At 42.1% G+C, this 24,112-nt stretch overlaps 1 protein-coding gene across 4 annotated transcripts in view; it reads left to right on the forward strand.

Annotated features, from left to right (window-relative positions):
• The window catches only part of MYLK (myosin light chain kinase), a 305,994-nt gene that overhangs the window by 210,205 nt on the left and 71,677 nt on the right, over positions 1–24,112 (forward strand). For all 4 annotated transcript variants that reach the window (XM_054044298.1, XM_054044297.1, XM_054044296.1 and 1 more), the window contains 2 exons: positions 14,101–14,217; positions 14,976–15,062. In XM_054044298.1, the coding sequence (XP_053900273.1) occupies positions 14,101–14,217; positions 14,976–15,062 (204 nt within the window). The remainder of the gene's footprint in view (positions 1–14,100; positions 14,218–14,975; positions 15,063–24,112) is intronic.

Consider the following 24,112-nt stretch of genomic DNA (forward strand, 5'->3'; position numbering starts at 1 on the left):
TGAGAGTAAAAGTACAACATTTAAAGATGGCCACGCTGCAAGGAGTAGGAGCTCTGGCCCAGATTTTTAAGATATTTAGGCATTGGTCTGCTCAGCAGTGCCATACTGAAGAGACTTAGGAGCCTATGACTAAGGCTATGTCTACACTGCCAAACTGTTTGGACTACGAGGATGTGAAGAGCAATACACACCAAAGTGCTGCTCAGTAACTCCCTGTGTGGATGCTGCGGCGTGTACTAAAAGGTTCCTAGTTCAAATTAACGTAGTCCTGCTTGAAGAGCTCTGTTAACACGAACAATGAACCTTTTAATTTTCATCTGCAGTACTGTTAGTGGAGTGACAACGCATCATTTAGGTGCATGCTGCTATTCACACCTCCATTGTCTGAACAGTGCGAAGTCCTAAGAATCAAAGTGAATTGGGCACTTAGGAGTCTAAATCCCACTGAAAGGGACCTAGGTTCCTAAGTCAGTTAGACATTGCAGTGCTGAGTGGAGTAATATCTAAATACGTCTAAAATCAGGGCCACAGCCTTTATGTTCTAGTAGTAGTAATATTATTAGCTCATTGGTATTATCTTTAACTTGTTTGGCTTTGGGAAGCTACCCCCTGGTAAATTTCAAATCCATATCAGCTGGCTTTGGAGCTGGTGGTGGTGGGGATTAAGTTGTGCCACTGTTTTGCAGTGAGATGCTTCCATGCCCACTGTGAATTAAATAATTAGAGTTTCATGATCCTCGTTCAAAGCAAGTGCCAATTATTTTATTTATTTTCTTTTTCTGCTAATAAGGGTTTGTAAATATTTGAAGGATGTAAACATCAAGACTGGAGAGGAAATAATTCGCATGCTAAAAGGACATAGAACTAGTATCTGCAAGGTAGATAGTAAGAAAGGGCAAATTTAGGTTGAATATCAAGAAAGAATTCCTGACAGTGAGCTCTGTTGCCCTATGGGATAGTCTCCCAGAGGAAGTGGGGGACCCCACCACATTTTAAATCCAGATTGGATGTAACAGTAATAAGTGTACAAAGGCAGTGTGGGTCAGTGGACAGGGAACTGGGCTGGTAGTCGAGATACGTGGTTCTGTTCACTGACCTGCTGCGTGGCCTTGGACGTATCATATCATCTCTGTGCGCCTTTATTTCCCCTCGAACCCTTTGTTGGTCTTGCCTAATTAGACTGTAAACTCTTCAGGGCAGAGACTGTCTCTTACTCTGTATAGTGAGGCCTTGATATAGTGAGGCCTTGATCTCAGTTTGGGCTTCTAGAAGTTGCCAGAATATAAATAACAATAGGAAACAGCCCTGCACTGAGAAGGGGTTAATCTGGGTGACCCAATAAGTCTTTTCCATCTTTAGCTTATACGCATAAAACAGCAACAGACTGGGCCGTTGGCAGGTTAGAACTCTGCATTAGCATGCTGAAGACCCAGGTCCAATCTTTGGGACTGGGAGTCCTGAACAAGCAGCCTGCTCCCTCCTGCAGCAAGCCCTTCCACCAATCTACGAGCAGCATTTAATGGGCTCTGCAGATAATCCCGTTCAGCCGTCCTCAGCTAAAAGAAGGTTGATGCAATGTGGAGGAGAGGAATTAATAGCAAAGGGACCTAGCTCACGTTAATGGGCTTAGTTCCTGCAAAGCTATTTTTGAGTGCTAGGGTATCATCTGGCTCTCATTGTATTCAACAGTAAAAATCCTAGTGGAAGCTGGATTGAGCCTATTGTCCAATATTTCTCCCTCTCTTCGGAATGTATACTACCCTTAGATTTGATGGCGACATTTTAGTTGATGGCCGTCAGGAGTAGAAAAGGAGATATCTGAGAAAGAATACCATAAAATGTATCCCACCGATACTGTAGCTTCATTGCGAAGCTCACAGAAATGGCATGCACCTAGTTAATGAATCAGGATCTAAGGCTGCATTGGAATAACCTACTGCCAGAAGGAGAGAGACCTTTACCTGCCCTTTTGCATAGCACGCACCTGTTCTCGTTGATGTGGGCTGATTGCTCACAAAGCATGCAGCATCAGTGACACATGAACCTGGCACAATGCCACATTTTTGCTCTTCTGAAACCAAATTAAAACACTCCAACATTACTGGAAAGCCAAAGAGGCCGCAGCTTCACTTAAGTTATGTGGCCTCCCATGTGGCCAAATTTACCACTGAGGCAAGCACATGGAAAGTAAAGTAACATAGCCACCTGCCATACACCAGTGATTTATTGTTTTAGGAATTGCAGGTTAAAAAGTATGTATCTTACACACACCCAATCTCTTCTGACATCTAGGTTGTACCAGTAATCTGATTGTTACCACCGGAGTGTAACAATCCTTTGGAAGGAACTTACCCTGCTGTTTGTCCCCTATTTGTAATCAGCCCTTTCCTCTGCTAAACACCCTTCTACTGAAATGTCTCCCTCCTTTTTGAAGAGGCTAACCCCATAAGCCCTCCTTAAACAAAGTCATCCCACCTGAAGGCAGGAATGATGGGCCTAACAGTGAAGCTTTGAATCTAGATCCAAACTTCCCCAGACCTTAGAGGGTTGCAAATCAGAACACAAGCGCCAAATCCCATTTCTGATTCTAACGTCTCCAGCAAACAAGAGATAACTGCTCAGGGAAAGCTCTTCAGGCCCTGGCCTTCTGTATTGAGACTGTGACAAAGTCATGGACCAACTATTAAATAAGGCTTCCAAAATATTTCTCTAGGTTAAAGTCCATGTTAGCTATAAAAATCCAGAGCCTGGACAGCTTAATATTGGACACTATCTCACAATCACAACATACTGTATCTAAGAACACAGGCTCTTCCTTTCATCTCAGCATCAAAACTGTTAACGTCATCACGGATTTTATTTTTCTTATTCAATTTGGGCACCTTCATACTAACTGCCTGTCTCCATGCTGTTAAAGGAATGCTTCCCCAAAGAACAAGCTGCAAGGTTTAGTTTTTTAGGGATGGGTGCATTTGATGCTTGAGGTATAATTTTTATGGGACGGTGAGCTAGGGTCTCCAATTTTTCTTTTACTAACAGATTTGATTGGCTGCTATTTGCATGTGGTGGAGGTTACTGCTGGTTTTCTTTTCATAATTACAGTTTGTGCTTTTAAATGCCGGTCAAAGGTTCAGTTGTCTTAGCACTTGGGATGGGCACCTTTCTTTGTCTATCATAACTTAAAATAAATAAATAACTGATAGAAAAGATACCCAGGAGGTGGAAAATGTTACTCAGGTTAGACATAAGTACATCTGTGTAGTTAAGAGACATTTGATTTTAGTTCACGTTAAAGTGTGAGCATGCTCCCTCTTTTTTAGGTGAGTTATTAGGGGGAATTTGAAAGTCAGAGTGGTAGATCCTGGATGGACAGATTTGGAGGCTGGATGGATAGCAGCAGCATGGAACAAAATTACTTTGACTGTAAACTACTTGGGGGAGGGATTATCTTTTTGTTCTGTGTGTATAGTGCCTAGCACACTGGGATCCCAGTCCTTGACTAGGGTTCCTAAGAGCTACCACAATACTAATAATAACCCCAAGGCACAGAGACTATTATGGGAGAAGGTGATGAAAGGAGCATTGAAGTGGGGTCATTGCTGGAGAGGAGAGATGCAAAATGGGTCTGTGTCACAGCTGGGTGATTTGCCTTTGTAATTAAATTCTGATTTAGTGTACTCTGCAATTTCTCCCTAAGTGCACCGTCACCACTGTGGAATGACCCTGTCTCACTCCCTGGAATGGTTCACAACTGTGAATGCCAACTTCAGGGCAGACTGCCAAAAAGCAGGGCAGAGACCCCAACTGGTGGTATGTTCTATAACTAGATGTCACCAACCCAATAACAAATGTGAACTCCTGAAGCACTATACCAGTCTCACCATGGAGTTACAGACAGTCCCCTTGGGCATTCCAGTCTATCTTGCCTCCCAGGCAAGCTGGACTTAGTTATAGTTGCTTGCTATACATCAAAGATCACAAAAGATTCAGGTTGCTTCCAGTGCCAAGCGACCAGTCACTTACCCCAGTACCACTTGCACCTCAGATCTCACACTAAAGACAACACTTGTAGCCAATCCTATAGTAAATCTACTAAGGATTTATTAACTAGGAAAAATAAATGAGTTATTTACAGATTAAGGTAGGCAACATATATAAACAAATCAATTTCAGTCTATGGGTCCAAAAGGTGACAGAATTGTAGCAATCTGTCAGCAGCACTGAATGTCTTTGAGGGCTAATCCAGATTGACTCTGAGGATCTCTGCTTCAGTTTCATAGCTCCAGCCCTGTGAGAGTTCAAACAAAGAGAGAGATTTTATTGTCAGCTTTTTTTATTTCCTTCTTCAAGAATTCAAGTTGATGGGACAAGCACTTTTGCATGTAGTCTCTTCGTGGGTGTGTAGGGGCAATTAACAATGTCTCTGAATTGTGATGTCCCACAATGGCCCATTTAGTTTTGCTATGCCTTCTTGATGGTTAGAAGACAGTCCCTCCTGACTGAGTTCACAGTTTCCAAGCAAGCATTTCCTTGTAGCATATGATAAAGCTATTGCAAGTGAGATTAATACATGTAGCAATTTATAAGCATTGTGTAACATCTACACACTAAATACACTGTTGTAATTCCAATACCCATCTTAACCATACTAAAACAAAGGTGAAACAGACAGATTTTCAGGAATGAATTTGTCATTGCTCAGCTGAGGCCTAAACCTTTGACAACAGCTGGCACTTGGTCTGCCAGCATCACAGACCCTATTCGCAACTGGGCCTGAAGGGTCATTGTTTCTACCTGGGCCTACATCAGGTGACAACAGTGCAGCTTGGCATTCACCAAGCAAATATGGGATTGTGCACCAGAATTCCCATTGCTTTGCCCAGAACATAGCTCCTTCACTGCTAGTGTTCTTTTCCCATCCTTGGTGCTGAGACAGCATAAACGATTGTTGATCTTGTTAGTAATAATGCCTTTAACAATTTCTTTGTGACTTAACATTGCTTCTAAGCCCTCCTGTCAATCATGCATGTCTGTCTGCTAAACCAGTGCCTGCCATGACTTTTTGGATAAAATCCTTCCTTTGTCAAAACAAACGAAAATTTTGATAGGATAATTCCACACCTGTACACCACAGATTTTACCTCCCTGCAGGTGCATTTTCTTGTGCCTAGCAAATAATTGCATCTGATGCCCTATATGTGTTGTTCAAAACACTACAGTTCCTTTGATATGTCTGACATCTTAGGCCGCAAAATGTGTAACTTCCGGAACTGACTGGAAACACATCATCATGAATTAGGACACTCCATAAATCTGAACACTCTAGGAAAGGTCAGAAGAAAAGCAGCTGCAGAATCTCAAAGACTATGGCACAGCTCTGCTAAATTATCCGAAATGGTCCTTTTATGTATGATTTCCACCCCCATCATATTGTGGTTCCAATTCCTCCAACAAAATAAAATGACCTGGTCTGACCAATGCCGTAATCACCTCTTTACTGCTGCCCCCAAGGATCTCCTTAGCCCTTTTTGCCTTAGCATCACACTGGGAGTTCATGTTCAGCCGCTTGTCCACAATGACTCCTAAATCTTTTTCAGCATCGCTACCTTCCAGGGTACAGTCCTCCATTCTGTAGATGGTGGCCTGCATTCCTTGTTCCCAGATGTATAACATAACATTTAGCTGTATTAAAACGCGTTTTGTTTGAATGGGCAAGATCGCTTTGTATGACTGACATATCCTCCTCGTTATTTACCACTCTGCCAATCTTGTTGTCATCCACAAATTTTATCGGCAGTGATGATATATTTACTTCCAGAAACTGTTGAATAGTGTCAGGCCTCGTACAAATCCCTGCAGAACCCAACTAGAAACACCCCCACCCTTCATTAACAATTACTTTTTGAGATCTGTCAGCCAGCAATTCTTAATCCATTTAACATGTGCTTTATTGATATTTTATAGAGAGAGCTTTTTAATCAGAATCTCATGTGGTACTGAGTTAAATACCTTACTAAAGTGTAAGTAGATTACAACTACACAATTACTTTTATCAACCATGCTTATAGTCTCTTCAGAGAATGGAATTACGTTTGTTTGATCAGAACAAGTTTTCATACAACCGTGTTGACTGGTGTTAATTATATTCCTATCTTTTATCAATAGAATCCCCTATCAGTTTTTCCATTATTGTGCCTGGTACTGATGCTAGGCTAACCTGCCCAGAGTTTTACCCAGGTCATCCCACTTGTTCTTTTTGAATATTATCACAGTATTAGCACTCTTCCAGTCTTCTGGAATTTCCCCACTATTCCAATATTTATGAAAAATGAACATACTTATTCCATTGATCTCCTCAGCCAACTCTTTTAGGATTTTGGGTGTAAGTTATCTGGGCATGCTGATTTTAAAATGTTTATCCCGAGTGGATGATATTTAACACCTTCCTTAGTTACTAATGGATTAGTAAGAACTTAATCATCTGATCTGAGTTTACTCCCCTGGGAGATAAGGAGTCAGGGGTTTTCCTGACCAGAAGTCAGGACAAGGAATTGGACACAAGAGGTGTTGTTTGTTGGTTTGAATACTTCCTTTGTGTTCTGGAGCTTGCTGACTAGAGATTCATGGGAGCAATGCAGCAGCCGGAGGTATTTTGCTACGTATGCACTATTTTGGTTAAACCACAAAATCCTGAAATAGGCCCAAAACCCCTGAAAGGAGTTTTGTGTTTAAACTTGAACCTCCTGTAAACTGTCTGCTTACATCTTCTTTAACCGTGTCACTGCACTACTGCAAAGGTCCCAGTGGTAGTCCCTGAAAATGTCTCATCCAAACCATTTGTATGAGCTCTATTGCATGTGCACTATCCTCAGTGGCAGTGTTCTCCATAGTGCTGATGTGCGAGCTGTAGGGTTTGTCGTCAATTGGCTGATTACTGCAAACAGATCTGAGCAGGACAAAATTCACTGTGAAGTTGTTCACTCAGCAGGGATTTGTGAGGTGCCAAGATTCAAAATACCCAGCTGGAATCACCAGGCTGAGCTTTCTCAGAACTATGAGAAAATACTCTCTGTGCAGGAGGTCAGGAAGGGCTTTTGCAGAGGAAATACCAAATACTTCATTGGAAGACATTTGGCCTCCTAGCCCAGGGAATGGAATATAGCCCTCGATCACCGAACACAGGCCTTTTGGAAAGTTTTGGGTTTTATTGTTTGTTTGTGTTTTTGTCCCTGTTGAACCCAATCAGATTTTTTTTGTTTTTGTAGTTAAGGCCTGTAGCGAGGCGACGACTCACTGGCGCGGCACCTCCTGCTGGTTGTCTTGGGAATTCGCTCTTTTCCAGCATCTGGAGCACCCGCTGCAGGCCGGTGTCTCGCCTGCCGCTGACCTAGTGTCCCTCCCAGACCCCGGTGCCCTTTACCTTGGGGTCTGCCCCAGCAGTACCCCCACACTCTGGGTCTCCCCTCTCAGGGGAACCCCCAGCCCTCTAAACCCACCTTGCCTCAGTTGCTACTGCCAGTCAACATCTAGCCCTGCTCACTGGGGCAAACTGCAGTCTGTAATGGCCACTCATCATTGGCAAGGGGTTCGGACCAGCTGCCTCTGCCTAAGCCCGGGCTGCAGCCTCTGCAACCCCAGTACCTGTTTTGGCCTTTTTCCAGTGCCTGCAGCCGGGGGATTTGCCCAGCTGGAGCTCCCCAGCTCTCTTGCCTTTCCCCAGCCCTGCTCTGTTCCCTGTACCCTGAGCTCCCAGGCAGCCAAGTCCTTCTCCCTCCAAGGCCGGAGAGAGACTCCTCCAGCTCCTGGCCCCCAGCCCTCTTATAAGGGCCAGCTGGGCCCTGATTGTGCTGGCCTCAGCTGTGGCTGCTTCCCCTCAGCCTAGCTTGGCTGCTTTTAACGTTTTTCTAGCCACAGCCCTCTCCAGGGCTGCTTTCAACCCCTGTTCTGCAGGAGTGGGGCAGCCACCCCACTACAAGGACATAGAAATATGCAATGTTAAATTCTATAAGCAAAGAGGGCAGACCAAAACCTAGACATTAAATGAGAAAATATTTTCCAGGAGAGTATTTGCAGTATACTGTAGGTAACTTAGTTTATAAAAGAAGCAATGAGGTTTAGTGGATGGGGTACTGGACTGGGAGTCAAAAGATTTGGATTCTGTTCCCAGCTCTGCTACAGACTTGTGTGATCTTGGGCAAGTCACTTCACCTCTCTGTGCATCTCTTTCTCCCGCCACCCTTTACTTGTGGTGTCTAGATTGTAAGCTTTTCAGGGCAAGGGCTATCTCTCATTGTGTTTGTACAGTGCCTGGCACAATGGGACCCCAGTCTTGGTTGGGGCCTGTAGGCATTACTGCCCTACAAATTACAACAGGCAAGGAAACCTCACTTCTATGAGTCAGATCCTTATTCTCACTGGGTAGCCCCTTAATCCATGAGTGATCCTATTGATTCCCATGGGACTACTCAGCTAGCTAATGAGTAAAGGTGGCCCTTTATTACTGCCCCTATGTTAGTACTCTTACTCCATTTATTTGCTGGGCTGTATTAAGTGAAAATTAATGAGCAGGAGACATGACACATGCTAATTAAACAATGAACTTGGACCCTGCTTTGCATTCGGTACATTTAAACAAGCTCTAACCAGAACCCCAGAACTGCTAATAGAAATACAGATGTTTTCAACTAAAATGATGAGCAGTGAAATAGTTAACAATGTTGATGTTTAAATTGACAGCATAGGGGTTTTCAGTCTAGCCCAGCTAAGCTGAATGGAGCAGTTGACACATCCCAGAGCTGTTGAGAAGTTACATGAATGACATAGCAGCTTAATTCAACTCTTGCAGTGGACCCTCAAGCTCATCAGTTATGAATGCTATTGGTACCTATTTATTCAGTTGCTGTGAGACTGAAAGTTGGTGCAACAAAAGCATTTCCTTGTAGCCATACAAGGGCTGGATTTTAAAAGCATTTTAACAAAGATTGTTGTACACCATGTGGCACATTCAGCATTGTTACTAGAAATCCTGAGGATTTGTGTATAGCTATTACTTTAATAATGGGTAATGATCTGTTGGTCAGAGTAGGAACTTTCTAAAAGGATAAATAACATTTATTTTCATATTAACATATTTTCATAGATTCATAGATTCTAGGACTGGAAGGGACCTCGAGAGGTCATCGAGTCCAGTCCCCTGCCCGCATGGCAGGACCAAATACTGCCTAGACCATCCCTAATAGACATTTATCTAACCTACTCTTAAATATCTCCAGAGACGGAGATTCCACAACCTCCCTAGGCAATTTGTTCCAGTGTTTAACCACCCTGACAGTTAGGAACTTTTTCCTAATGTCCAATCTAGACCTCCCTTGCTGCAGTTTAAACCCATTGTTTCTGGTTCTATCCTTAGAGGCTAAGGTGAACAAGTTCTCTCCCTCCTCCTTATGACACCCTTTTATATACCTGAAAACTGCTATCATGTCCCCTCTCAGTCTTCTCTTTTCCAAACTAAACAAACCCAATTCTTTCAGCCTTCCTTCATAGGTCATGTTCTCAAGACCTTTAATCATTCTTGTTGCTCTTCTTTGGACCCTTTCCAGTTTCTCCACATCTTTTTTAAAATGCGGCGCCCAGAACTGGACACAATACTCCAGCTGAGGCCTAACCAGAGCAGAGTAGAGCGGAAGAATGACTTCTCGTGTCTTGCTCACAACACACCTGTTAATGCATCCCAGAATCATGTTTGCTTTTTTTGCAACAGCATCACACTGTTGACTCATATTTAGCTTGTGGTCCACTATAACCCCTAGATCCCTTTCTGCCGTACTCCTTCCTAGACAGTCTTTTCCCATTCTGTATGTGTGAAATTGATTTTTCCTTCCTAAGTGGAGCACTTTGCATTTGTCTTTGTTAAACTTCATCCTGTTTAACTCAGACCATTTCTCCAATTTGTCCAGATCATTTTGAATTATGACCCTGTCCTCCAAAGTAGTTGCAATCCCTCCCAGTTTGGTATCATCCGCAAACTTAATAAGCGTACTTTCTATGCCAATATCTAAGTCGTTGATGAAGATATTGAACAGAGCCGGTCCCAAAACAGACCCCTGCGGTACCCCACTCGTTACGCCTTTCCAGCAGGATTGGGAACCATTAATAACAACTCTCTGAGTACGATTATCCAGCCAGTTATGCACCCACCTTATAGTAGCCCCATCTAATTTGTATTTGCCTAGTTTATCGATAAGAATATCATGCGAGACCGTATCAAATGCCTTACTAAAGTCTAGGTATACCACATCCACCGCTTCACCCTTATCCACAAGGCTCGTTATCCTATCAAAGAAAGCTATCAGATTGGTTTGACATGATTTGTTCTTCACAAATCCATGCTGGCTATTCCCTATCACCTTACCACCTTCCAAGTGTTGGCAGACGATTTCCTTAATTACTTGCTCCATTATCTTCCCTGGCACAGAAGTTAAACTAACTGGTCTGTAGTTACCTGGGTTGTTTTTATTTCCCTTTTTATAGATGGGCACTATATTTGCCCTTTTCCAGTCTTCTGGAATCTCTCCCGTCTCCCATGACTTTCCAAAGATAATAGCTAGAGGCTCAGATACCTCCTCTATTAGCTCCTTGAGTATTCTAGGATGCATTTCATCAGGCCCGGGTGACTTGCAGGCATCTAACTTTTCTAAGTGATGTTTAACTTGTTCTTTTTTTATTTTATCCGCTAAACCTACCCCCTTCCCATTAGCATTCACTATGTTAGGCATTCCTTCAGACTTCTCGGTGAAGACCGAAACAAAGAAGTCATTAAGCATCTCTGCCATTTCCAAGTTTCCTGTTACTGTTTCTCCCTCTTCACTAAGCAGTGGGCCTACCCTGTCTTTGGTCTTCCTCTTGCTTCTAATGTATTGATAAAAAGTCTTCTTGTTTCCTTTTATTCCCGTAGCTAGTTTGAGCTCATTTTGTGCCTTTGCCTTTCTAATCTTGCCCCTGCATTCCTGTGTTGTTTGCCTATATTCATCCTTTGTAATCTGTCCTAGTTTCCATTTTTTATATGACTCCTTTTTATTTTTTAGATCGTGCAAGATCTCGTGGTTAAGCCAAGGTGGTCTTTTGCCACATTTTCTATCTTTCCTAACCAGCGGAATAGCTTGCTTTTGGGCCCTTAATAGTGTCCCTTTGAAAAACTGCCAACTCTCCTCAGTTGTTTTTCCCCTCAGTCTTGATTCCCATGGGACCTTACCTATCAGCTCTCTGAGCTTCCCAAAATCTGCCTTCCTGAAATCCATTGTCTCTATTTTGCTGTTCTCCCTTCTACCCTTCCTTAGAATTGCAAAGTCTATGATTTCATGATCACTTTCACCCAGGCTGCCTTCTACTTTCACATTCTCAACGAGTTCCTCCCTATTTGTTAAAATCAAGTCTAGAACAGCTTCCCCCCTAGTAGCTTTTTCAACCTTCTGAAATAAAAAGTTGTCTCCAATGCAGTCCAAGAATTTGTTGGATAGTCTGTTCCCCGCTGTGTTATTTTCCCAACATATATCCGGATAGTTGAAGTCCCCCATCACCACCAAATCTTGGGCTTTGGATGATTTTGTTAGTTGCTTGAAAAAAGCCTCATCCACCTCTTCCACCTGGTTAGGTGGCCTGTAGTAGACGCCTAGCATGACATCTCCCTTGTTTTTTGCCCCTTTAAGCCTAACCCAGAGACTCTCAACACTTCCGTCTCCTATGTCCATCTCTACCTCAGTCCAAGTGTGTACATTTTTAATATATAAGGCAACACCTCCTCCCTTTTTCCCCTGTCTATCCTTCCTGAGCAAGCTGTACCCATCCACACCAACATTCCAATCATGTGTATTATCCCACCAAGTTTCAGTGATGCCAACAATGTCATAGTTGTATTTATTTATTAGCACTTCCAGTTCTTCCTGCTTATTCCCCATACTTCTCGCATTTGTATATAGGCATCTAAGATACTGGTTTGATCTTTCCTCCCAGTTTTTTCCTGACTCTCCTTTCTCTCTGCCAATATAGCCCACACTCCCTCTTGTTTCCGACTCATTTCCCCGGTCTCCATGTTCCCCACTTACCTGTGGGCTTTGCTCACCTGTCCCCGTCGAACCTAGTTTAAAGCCCTCCTCACTAGGTTAGCCAGTCTGTGTCCGAAAATAAATAACATTGTCCTGTACTGCTAACTGTACTCCGTTTTAATAAGGTGTATAACAATCCACCATGTATGTGTCTGTTTCCTATGGTGGTTCTGTGAGTTAGTAGGTTATCTTTTTGATGCAAGTTGTAGAACTCTATGAATTATTTAAAATTAGTCTTAATATCCACTCAGACTCTATCTATAAATTACAAAAGACTACCTTGAACATTGTATGTCATTGCAAGCAGCCTGAAAGAGCATTTTTTAATGCTTCTCCTCCATTTGCTGTTTGTGCTGCATTTTGAGTTCAAACCTGATTCTTGAGATAAGTCATGTGGGGGAAGACACGCATTTCTTTTCCTGTGACTGGCAGAGCCTATATACTATGTGACTAAGAGGGCCAGCCTTTCTCAGCAGAAATAATTTTCATTTTGTTCCTTGGAGAGCCGGGTACGGGGGGGAATTGAATTTTAGTCCATTTCTCCAATCTAGCTGAGAGTCAACAACAACAAAAAAATCATTGTGGTCCTACTCATGTTTGCCTCACAAAGCAATTGCGTTGAGAACAGTCTCATTACATTTCATTTTGCTTCACATCATGACATACCCTTTTAAAAAGGGGGATTTTCTCTATACGAAGAGTTCAGTTGTTGCATCAGAGCTGAAGCTAAATCTTTGTGTATCCCTGGGGGAAATCTGTAATCTTCTCTGATATTCCTGTCACAGGGTGAGTTGATCACTTTTAAGGGAGTTTGGGCACAGTTTCACCTGTGATTGGTTTCCTTCTCAGATCATGAGAGTCATGAGATAGGGATGTGTGTGACCAAGAGGCAGGCCTGCTGGGAGCTGAGAAGTAATCTGTACTTAATCCAGAGAAAGAGACCGACCAGTAGGAGGTGCTGGGGAATGGTACAGTAGTCAGAGGGTCCAAGATAGTTGGAGAGGCCTAAGAGGAAGTAGGACATGAGACTCCAGGAATGATAAATAGAGGACAAGTTGGTGTTCACACCTCAACTGCTAGCAGAGGACCTCACACTCCCTGATTGAACTAACCTCGTTATCTCCAGACTGCTTCTTGCCTGCATATTTATACCTGCCTCTGGAAATTTCCATTACATGCATCCGACGAAGTGGGCATTTACCCATGAAAGCTTATGCTCCAATACATCTGTTAGTCTTAAAGGTGCCACAGGACACTCTGTTGCTTTTTACGGATCCAGACTAACACGGCTACCCCTCTGATACTTTGCTACATCAATGCCTTTGATAGTGCTGATGTATGGGCCTTTTTATTTTTTGAGAGCTACCATTACACTTGTTCTTTGAGCCATGCCAACAAAATGAAAGTGACTTTTGCTGTACTATTTTCAAGCTTAGGTACCTATCTTAGGTTACCCGTTTTCACCCTTGGATACTGAGATGAGACCAAACCAAAAACTTGCATCTGATCAATTTGCAGAGGTCCTGTTGTCTGTAGTCTTAGACTGTAAACTCTTTGGGGCAGGGACCATTTCTTTGTTATATGGTTGTACAATACCTAGCACAATCTGGCCCCAATCTCAGGTGGGGCCTTTAGGTGCTGCTGTAATACAAATAATTACTACTAACAAAGATTTGTATCTGGCTCTCGCATGCATCTCTACCGAAAATCCATTTTAAGTGCCTCAGTCCTACTTTGAGAATCCAGAGTAATTTACTTAATTCAGCCTTCATATATAAATTGTTCATCACTCCAGTGAATTTGAAAATTGGCCTCCTAGTTTAATGAAACATATCTTCCAGCGTAGAGACACCAACAGCATTTAAGGAACTGTGATCTCCTACAGAACTCAATATTGCCAGAACAGTTCAGCCACTCTGTTCCATCACTGCTAACAATACTGTACTTTCAAAATTTGCAAAATGCAATGTCCCTCTGACCTCTCTTTCCTTTGTGTTAGGGTCACTGTGCTCACTCACCATTGACAAGGCCTTTCCTGAAGATGTGGGCCAGTACAAATGCATAGCTGAGAATCCAGCAGGGAGAGCTGAATGTGCTTGCAAAGTGTTGGTGGATGGTAAGTACTTTCCCTGATAGGGAAACTCCTTCAGTAAAACTTCCTCCTTCTTTCCATACATGCTCTTTCCCAACCTCATCCCTCACTAAATGGCAAAAAATAGTTGCCTGCTTCCTCCGTGCATTCTTTCTGTGACAATTGTAACTTAATCCCCACAACAGACAGCCCAAGCAGAGAACCAGCAGGGAGCTGAGCACTGAGGCTGCTTTGGGGTCTAATCCCTCTTTGTTCCTGCTGCCCACTGGGTTTCTAAAATGGTTTTAGAACAGTTGTATAGAGTGTTGCTGGGCCTATGAGGATTTGCCTCTCTAAGCTGTCTGCATTCTGTCAGTCCATGTATAGGCAATCTGAGTTTCTTTGGTTAAAAGTCTCCTTTATGCCCCTCCAGCCTGAGTTGTGCAGAGGGCAGCTCAGACACAACCCCCCTTCTTCTCATTGGTTAAGAAAGGCTGGTCATCCTTGGCAGTGTCCCCTTTAATTGGAGCAGTTAACTATCAGCTTTATCGAGTCCCGAGTGCCACTGCTTCTGAACTGCAGAGAGCTCTCCTTCCTTGTTGGTCCCTCTTCTCCTTGGAACTTGGCATTCCCCAGCAACCGTGAGTAGTAAATCCTGTGTAAACAATGTGCAAACCAACAGTTTCACCAACTTTGCAGGAAGACCAAAAACAAATTTATGATGAATGAGGAGGATATTTTCCCCTCCCCCTCAATTCTCAAATAAGATGTATATTTTATTATTACCTTTGTTTTAATTTCAGATCCCTCACCTACAAAGACCCCAAAGTCTGCTGAGAAGAAGACCAAAAAGCCAAAGAGCTCGCTTCCCCCTGTACTCGCAACAGAGAGTAAGTGGTGTAGTGATTTAACAACTTCCTTTTCACTGGAATCATGAGTGCTTGAACTTCGGTGGTACTTCCTGTGTACAAGCACAGTAATGAAGGCAGGCAGCTTGTGTTGTTTCTTTAACCCTTCCATGCAGGTCATGCGAATTGGGAGTTTGTGCCTTAGGGAGAATGGAAGGGAGAGGCGACAGTGTTTGACACATCCCACTCAGTTCTCAGTTCCCATCATGATGCAGTAAACTTACCACACAGATTCTTTTCTGACTGCTTTCTAAAAGGAACTTGGAAATTCTCAAGAGGTTTACTATCACTGCAGATTCAAGACACACTATATTTCCCATATGGAGAAGAGAGGGTACTACAGATGGCCCTGTAACCTGAATAAAATGTCATCTGTACCACAGTCTGCTCAATTTTTCTCCATTTGAGTTGGATTGTGGGATTTGTGCACTTTTTGTTTCAAGCTAATAAGGTTCGGTTTGTTGGAGCATTAATTGCAATGACAGTTGTCACTAGCCATAACCTGGAAAAATTCCTAGTGTATGTCAGTAAGATACACTACATTTCTTTGCAGTAACAACACATGTGCGACTCTGCATATATCAGCAAGGTTAAGGAGAAAAGTGCAGTGTGGTAATATACAGTATTTTATTTCAAGTGGCACTGCTGCATTTAAAAGGAAGAGTAGCAGAACATATGATGTCTCCCTGAAATGAACCTAAATTGTTTACTATATTAGCTCTTAAAGAAGCTGTAGAGAGAAGATTCTCTTTAAATGGAAAAATTGTGTCTTCTTTAAGATGTTTCCTTGTGTAACGTGTTTCTGATGGAGCCACAAAATAATATAATCATCTGTTTTAAAAAATAGTCTGCTTTTCCGGTAAATGGAGTACTTACAGCTTATTGTAGACTTGCCCAATACAATTTGATTCTGCACTGTAAGTATGGTAATGAACAGCACCTTTTGGATTGTTGATGCATAACAAGGCTGTGTTTACCATGTAACCTCAAAATGTGTTGTCATGATACACACTGTGCATGAATCCTAAAAATGTACTCTAAATGCTGCTCCCTGCCTACAGATAGACGTGTTCTTCTTTAAAGGTGACTTGCACATTACACTGTACCTACCAAAACACAACAACTTGAGGATCTTTCCCTTAGTAGTCAATCCTGATCTGGGTGCAAGTTGACATAGCACCATTGCCTTCCATGGAGCTACTCTGCTTTACACCGGCTGAGTATCTGACCTTAAAGGGAATAGTAAGTGTTAAGAAGGACAATCAGCTTATCCCATCCCATCTCCTAGAACTGGAAGGGACCTTGAAAGGTCATCAAGTCCAGCCCCCTGCCTTCACTAGCAGGACCAAGTACTGATTTTGCCCCAGATCCCCAAGTGGCCCCTTCAAGGATTGAACTCACAACCCTGGGTTTAGCAGGCCAATGCTCAAACCACTGAGCTATCCCTCCCCCCTTCACTTTCAGTAGAAAAGAAATTTACAAGGAATTGGATGTTCAGATCCCTTTGGCAGCTTTGAACATCTCAGCCTTAAGTCTCACGGGGTGTATACTCCTCTTCCTGACATTCCTGTTTATGTTCCTCTGTGGTGACATACTTCTATACAAAACCAATTCAGTAGCGTTTACCATCTCAGCCGTGAGCTGAAATCCCGCTCAGATAATGTACTAGTAAGAATCATTGCCATCTGAAAGACAATGGACTTAATGGTGGGGGTGTATGTGTGTGTGTGTGTGTGTGTGTGTGTGTGTGTGTGTGCCTTGTTAAAGGATCACTATTACAACTGTGAGTGTCCCTCAAGAATGACAATAAAGTAAGAGGTCCCAGTCTCTTCTGGGGCATGTCGCCTCTTCAGTCCTAAACTATCAAGATCATATTACAATAGTAGGCTATCTGTACCCTGCCTGCAGCTGTATTTTTGGGTTAACTCTGTGTTGTTTGCATTGTTTGAAGATGGGTTTACTTGCGAGTTTATTGAAAAGTAATTTAAAAAAAAAACCTCCATTTCAAAGGAAATGTGCTAGTTGGTCCAATTTTATGTGAATGTCTATATCTGAACATAACGAATGTCCCACTAGCTTTGATAAGTGGATCCCTGGCCCAATGACTATTAATTGTCATTCATACTGGCAGGTAATAATTCATGAAGGCAATGACATTTGATCAGGGAAAGAGAGAGTGAGCATCATGGCATTCACCCAAGAGTTCTGAAAGAACTCAAATGTGAAGTTGCTGAACTGTTAACTAAGGTTTGTAACTTGTTCTTTAAATCAGCTTCTGTACCCAATGACTGGAAGTTAGCTAAAGTAACGCAATATTTAAAAATGGCTCTAGAGGTGATCCCGGCAATTACAGACCGTTAAGTCTAACGTCTGTACCAGGCAAATTAGTCGAAACAATAGTTAAGAATAAAATTGTCCGACACATAGAAAAACATAAACTGTTGAGCAATAGTCAACATGTTTTCTGTAAAGGGAAATCATGTCTTACTAATCTATTAGAATTCTTTGAAGGGGTCAACAAACATGTGGACAAGGGGGATCCAGTGGACATAGTGTACTTAGATTTCCAGAAAGCCTTTGACAAGGTCCTTCACCAAAGGCTCTTATGTAAATTAAGCTGCCATGGGATAAAAGGGAAGGTCCTTTCATGGATTGAGAGCTGGTTAAAAGACAGGGAACAAAGGGTAGGAATTAATGGTAAATTCTCAGAATGGAGAGGGGTAACTAGTGGTGTTCCCCAAGGGTCAGTCCTTGGACCAATCCTATTCAACTTATTCATAAATGATCTGGAGAAAGCGGTAAACAGTGAGGTGGCAAAGTTTGCAGATGATACTAAACTGCTAAAGATAGTTAAGACCAAAGCAGACTGTGAAGAACTTCAAAAAGATCTCACAAAACTAAGTGATTGGGCAACAAAATGGCAAATGAAATTTAATGTGGATAAATGTAAAGTAATGCACATTGGAAAAAATAACCCCAACTATACATACAATATGATGGGGGCTAATTTAGCTACAACAAGTCAGGAAAAAGATCTTGGAGTCATCTTGGATAGTTCTCTGAAAATGTCCACGCAGTGTGCAGAGGTGGTCAAAAAAGCAAACAGGATGTTAGGAATCATTAAAAAGGGGATAGAGAATAAGACTGAGAATATATTATTGCCCTTATATAAATCGATGGTACGCCCTCATCTCGAATACTGTGTACAGATGTGGTCTCCTCATCTCAAAAAAGCTATACTGGCACTAGAAAAGGTTCAGAAAAAGGCAACTAAAATGATTAAGGGTTTGGAACGGGTCCCATATGAGGAGAGATTAAAGAGGCTAGGACTCTTCAGCTTGGAAAAGGGGAGACTAAGGGGGGATATGATAGAGGTATACAAAATCAAGAGTGATGTGGAGAAACTGGATAAGGAAAAGTTATTTACTTATTCCCATAATACAAGAACTAGGGGTCATCAAATGAAATTAATAGGCAGCAGGTTTAAAACAAATAAAAGGAAGTTCTTCTTCACGCAGCGCACAGTCAACTTGTGGAACTCCTTACCTGAGGAGGTTGTGAAGGCTAGGACTATAACAGAGTTTAAAAGAGAACTGGATACATTCATGGTAGTTAAGTCCATTAATGGCTATTAGCCAGGACGGGTAAGGAATGGTGTCCCTAGCCTCTGTCTGTCAGAGGGTGGAGATGGATGGCAGGAGAGAGATCACTTGATCATTGCCTGTTAGGTTCACTCCCTCTGGGGCACCTGGCATTGGCCACTGTCGGTAGACAGGATACTGGGCTAGATGGACCTTTGGTCTGACCCGGTACGGCCTTTCTTTTGTTCTTATGTTGTACCCTGGTAGTTAGGATACTTACCTAGGGACACCCAAGTTCACATCCCTGTTCCAATGACTAATTATTTATAAAAAGTGGAAGAGCTTCAACAGGAGAGATTGAGACAGACCCATACCAAAATATCCCATAGCCCAGTGACAAGGATGCTCTCCTGCAGTGTGGGAGCTCAAACTTCAAATTCCTTGGGGACATCAGGCAGAGTGAAGAATTGAACCTGCGTCTCCTACACCCTAGGAGAGCACCCTAACTACTGGGCTAAAGATTGTAAGGGAGGTTCTCCTAACATGGCAGCAGTTGTGGAATGAAAATTACAGTGGTCCAAGATCAAGGACTTGCCTCAATCCCGCCCAGTGTTTCATAAAAAACACCCTGTAGACAAAGCAACCAATGACATTTTTAATGTTGATGATATGCTGTTCCCTCAGAATGCTACCATTGGCCAATGTCAACAGCCACCCTCAACCTCATGCAGCTCATCATTTGGTTTAAAAAGAGAGTGTCAAGGGTTCCTTATGCTTCTGGAACAAGAGCCATTTTCTCATTTGGTTTGATTCTTCACTCCCTCTGGCCTTGGTTTGTCACTTACACATGAACACAATGCTAGCCTGTAAAATACTACCAGATCAGAATAGTGATGTATTACATTCACTCCACGCACATGTCAATAAGCACACAAGACCCTGGAGAACAGGAAGTTTGCAGAGTTTATGTACAGTTCCTTGCATTGCTGGAACAGTCATATTGTCAATGGATAATGCATGGGCCTCCAGTTGAGAACCCACCAAAAAAGATGTGGACAACCAATTCCCATTACAATTAATGGGAATTGGGCATCCAGATGTCCAATGTGGCTTTGAAAATCTTGGTCTACATCTCCAGTGTTTTATGAACTTTAACTAATCCTCACCCGCCCTATCAGGAAGAATGTTGTCCTCTGTTATGGAGTGGCAAACTGAGGCAGAGAAGTTTAAGACTACCATTTTCAAAGCTGACTCGTGATTTTTTTGGTACTCAACTCTAATTGTCCTTAAAGGGATGGATTTTCAGAGGGTGAGTACCCAGTATTTTCTAAAATTGAGGCCTCTTTAAAGTTTCCTACGTAGCGTGTCCAAAATAACTAGTTTCTTTTAAAAAAAAAAATAGCTTAAGTGACTTGCCCAAGACCACAAAATGAGCCAGTGGCAAAAGGGGGACTTGGAATCCAAGTCTCCTAACTCCCAGGCCTGTGCTCCCTTGGTCCACTATATCACAGTGACTCTCCAGAGTGAGCTGATTTTAAAAATTATGAAAAATAGCTCTTGTCCCAGAGCTGGTGTTCAGGGCTGAACATGTCTGCTCTCTGAAAACATTACCTTTATGAAATACCAAAAGAATCAACCAAAAATAAATGTGTGTTAACAGCTTGAAGCTGTTGCAGCGGGTTTCTGACTGAACCAGGTCTTAACAGTGCAACAACACAACTCTGTTTTAATGGGAACAAACTGCATGCAGCTCACAATGAGTAATGCAGTGATCTAGACACTGATTCACTCTGAAATGGTCTTCTAGAATTTAACACCTTCAAAACCAAGGTGTATGAGAAGAATGACACGCTTGTGAGTGTCTTGAAAGAAATGCCTGCTATAGTCTGTAGGCATATTTCACTGCATTGCTTTAAGCTAAATATTAAGGAATGGTGACTAACTCTTGTCAGTAGATGAAGTAAATTCCATTAGGTTGTATTGGATTCTCCCATCTCAAATGCACGTATTACATCTCTAACTCCCACTTACATAATACATGTTGAAGGGATGATTTAACACAGAGATTAATCAGATCAGGTGGAACTTCTCCCTCTGCTCAGTGAAAAATGCATTGTACTGTGTCAGAAAAAAATATCTTGGGTGTTGATTCTATTTATTTATTTTGAAAGGAACAGGCCCAGGAACAGGAACTACAGTATTTAAAAGAATTTGGTATCCTGCTGAAATAAATCTTTATTCCTGCTACTACATGAAATCTGTTTGATTTCACGTCAAACAAATGTTATGCTTTCTTTCGCTGACAGTTGTTAATAAAATGTCATCACAACGCTATCCAGAACAAATCCGCTGGAAGGCTCTAGCCTTCTCTTACCAGATCTGATTTCTCAGCATCACTGTTGCACGGATGGAATGCTGAGCAGTGGCATCGTTGGAAGACTATGTCATAAATGTAAATATGTCAGGGGTCCTTTATCATGTTACATATTTATCTCCAGAGCAGGGGGGATTCAGAGCATTTTAATGACTGTGGAAAAATCAGCAGTCGATGACTAAGTGATTAGCACATAGTTCTGTTAGTTGCTCTTCAATAAAAAAAACCTTGTCTGAGAATCCAAGTCTGTAGGAGCCATTTTAGGTAAACGTCACACTAAAGAGACAGACTTGACATGTCTGGTTTGGGAGGTATATAATCAAATCATAAAACACTTCAGTTTTTTAACTGTTATCCATTCCTTGTCAAGATGGAATGACAACTTTTGTGAGTTATTACTATAGTGTAAGTACAAACCATGGCCACTAATACATATTTCTCCCTTATGAAATGAAGTGCTTCCACATCCATTTGCTGTGTCACTCTTTCAAGCTCTTTTACCTCTATATCAGATTTGCCCAGTTACAGTCAATGATTCTTTCTTCTTCTTGTGAGGATGGAGAAACTAGCTGCATCTGGGAAATCAGATACCCCCAGGTTAGGACAAAATTATGCAGGAAAAATATCAAGCCCAGTATTTTGCTGTTCCAACAGGCAGCAGTGGGAGATCTGTGTGTTTAGGGGATGCAAAATGTGTTAGAAGAGATGTGTGCAGAAATGGGTGTAGAATTTTGCCCTAAAGAGCAAATCCCATGGCCTATCCAAGTAACTGGCCTCAGGCACTGTGCAGATACAGCAAGGGGTGGAGAAGAAGACAATTCCCTAAGGGAGTGGGGAGCATTTTAAGGGTCCAAGTAAGTTACTCCAAGCTGCTTCCCTCGCTCCACCCCTTTCCCCAGGATGTTCATGCCCCACCCATTGCATGCTGCCATGTAGAGCATTCCCAAAAGCAGGGCTGTGTTCTGGGCAGTAACTGCAAAGCATTCAGCACCGTATCTTGTACATTGGAATAATCAGTTCATTGCTGGGAAGCCTCTTTCCCCATAGACAATGGGACTGGATTTGTTCCCAAGTGCAGCTGAAATCTGCTTCCTTAATACACACAATGAAGAGAACACTGAGCCGCAGCATTCGGATCTGGACCTGAGCTTCCCCAAAGCTCCGGGCATTTGGAGTAGAAGTTTCAATTGGGCACACCTGGGTTTTGTGAAACTGAGAATTAGTCAAATGTAAACTAGCTGAAATAAAAGAGCATAAGAGACTCAGCTTGTTGAATCTTTAATTGATGCCTTAGTTTACAATAGAGAATCCAATTAATGTATATATAAAGCAATAGAGAAATAGTCACCTATTGTGTAAGTTATCCTTGGTGCCTAGTTCACTAGCATCTAACGTATGCCAGGTATGCTACTTGAATCCCTGCCAGATTACTTTACAGTTTATGCCATACTGACATTTTCTAACTGAGTGAACATTGGCAAAGAACAGTATTTTCCATGGGCTTTGCTTATAGTCCATCCTACATAACTGCATGTTGCCAGAAGAGGAGTGACTTTTATTAATTGTCTTACATGGAGAAAAATGAGAGCGTCTGTCCAGAACTATGTTTTTTGCAACATAGGGCTGAATCAAAGAGATGCTACACACTGTAAATTTCCAGTGAAATAATCTAGTAAGCATATGAGAACTCTAGTATGTAACAGAAACATAAGACAGACTAGGTTTTCAAAAACAGGAGTCTAAAGCCTAAATCCATTCTTAGACTCCTTAAGTGCTGAACACCTATCCACTCTCGCTGAAGTCCCTCAGAGCAGCTGAACGCTCCGCGTTTTTGAAAATCAAGCCCCATATATTTCGGAGTCTAAATATCCACTCAAGAACTTGGCTTTAGGACCTAATTCTGCAAGCTTGGCCATGGCGTCTTAGCACCAGGTCTTCCATAATTGAAGGTGATGAGGGTTGTAAGTGTTCACAACCTCCTGGTATGTGAGGAACATGAAAACTACAAGAGCCCAACTTCTCAACCTTGCTCTCACTGAAGTCAGTGGTAAAATTCCCATTGATTTCAGTGGTGTAGGGCCAGATCTGAGGAGCCTATATTTCTATTTCATGCTAGGTTTCTGTATACTTACTAGCCTTGGTTTAATGTGTTGTAGGAACAGGCTGTGTCCTGTCAAAGCTGTTTTGAACCAGTCGTCTTATCTACCACGTCTGTTAAGAAAATAATGTCTCCAACTATATTTAATCTTCTGAGTAAAAGAGGCTCGGAGTGTGTCAGTGTGTCTTCTCTCTTCCTTGTGAAAATCGATGTGAATTTCCCCAGATTTCTTAAGGGAGGCTGGTGAAAAAAATAATGATAGATCTGTCTTTAAATGTTTTAGAAGCTAAATATGGGATTTTCCATTGAACCAGCTGGTCGTTTTTAATGAGAAAATAAAATAAAAGCTATTATAGACATATTATAGAAAAATGTTACCCCACAAATCTCTGGCCTGGATGGCAAATGAGTTATTCTGTCTAGCTTCTGTTTGTCATCAAATTTAACTCTTTGATTACTAAGTTAATAAGCATTTGTCTCAGAGTTGTGAGAAAATTGCTGCTTGAGAAATTGTGAACCTGGAACTGTTTAGTTTTCAACCCTTCACTACTGTTTCCGGACTATTGGGCAGATTTTCTTGTCGCTGCTGTACTTTCCTCTTCAGCTATTTCTGTATGTTCTTATATCTATGTGTCACGGAACAGCAATACATTACAGTACCAGAGGACACCGCATTATAGTCTAATCTTATATTCCACATTCTCCAATGGTGACTGGGTGTTATAGGCATCTATCTGTCACCAGACCACAGAGGATATGAATCTCTTACAGCCCTACTTAGAGAGGCTTGGGTCTTTAGCTTAAACTATTAGCTGCTTATGTTGTTAGGTCAGGAGGTCCCTGGTTCAATCCTGGTGTGTCAGCCAAGATGGTGGTCGTAATGTTTGCTTTTTGAGTCCTGTCTCTTATTTGATATATTTTTGTATTTTAAAATGTGATGTTCCTGCATATTTGATGTAGGGGATAGAGAAGGTTGTTC

Source organism: Malaclemys terrapin, chromosome 11 (assembly GCF_027887155.1).
Source record: "Malaclemys terrapin pileata isolate rMalTer1 chromosome 11, rMalTer1.hap1, whole genome shotgun sequence".
Classification (NCBI taxonomy): Eukaryota; Metazoa; Chordata; order Testudines; family Emydidae; genus Malaclemys; species Malaclemys terrapin.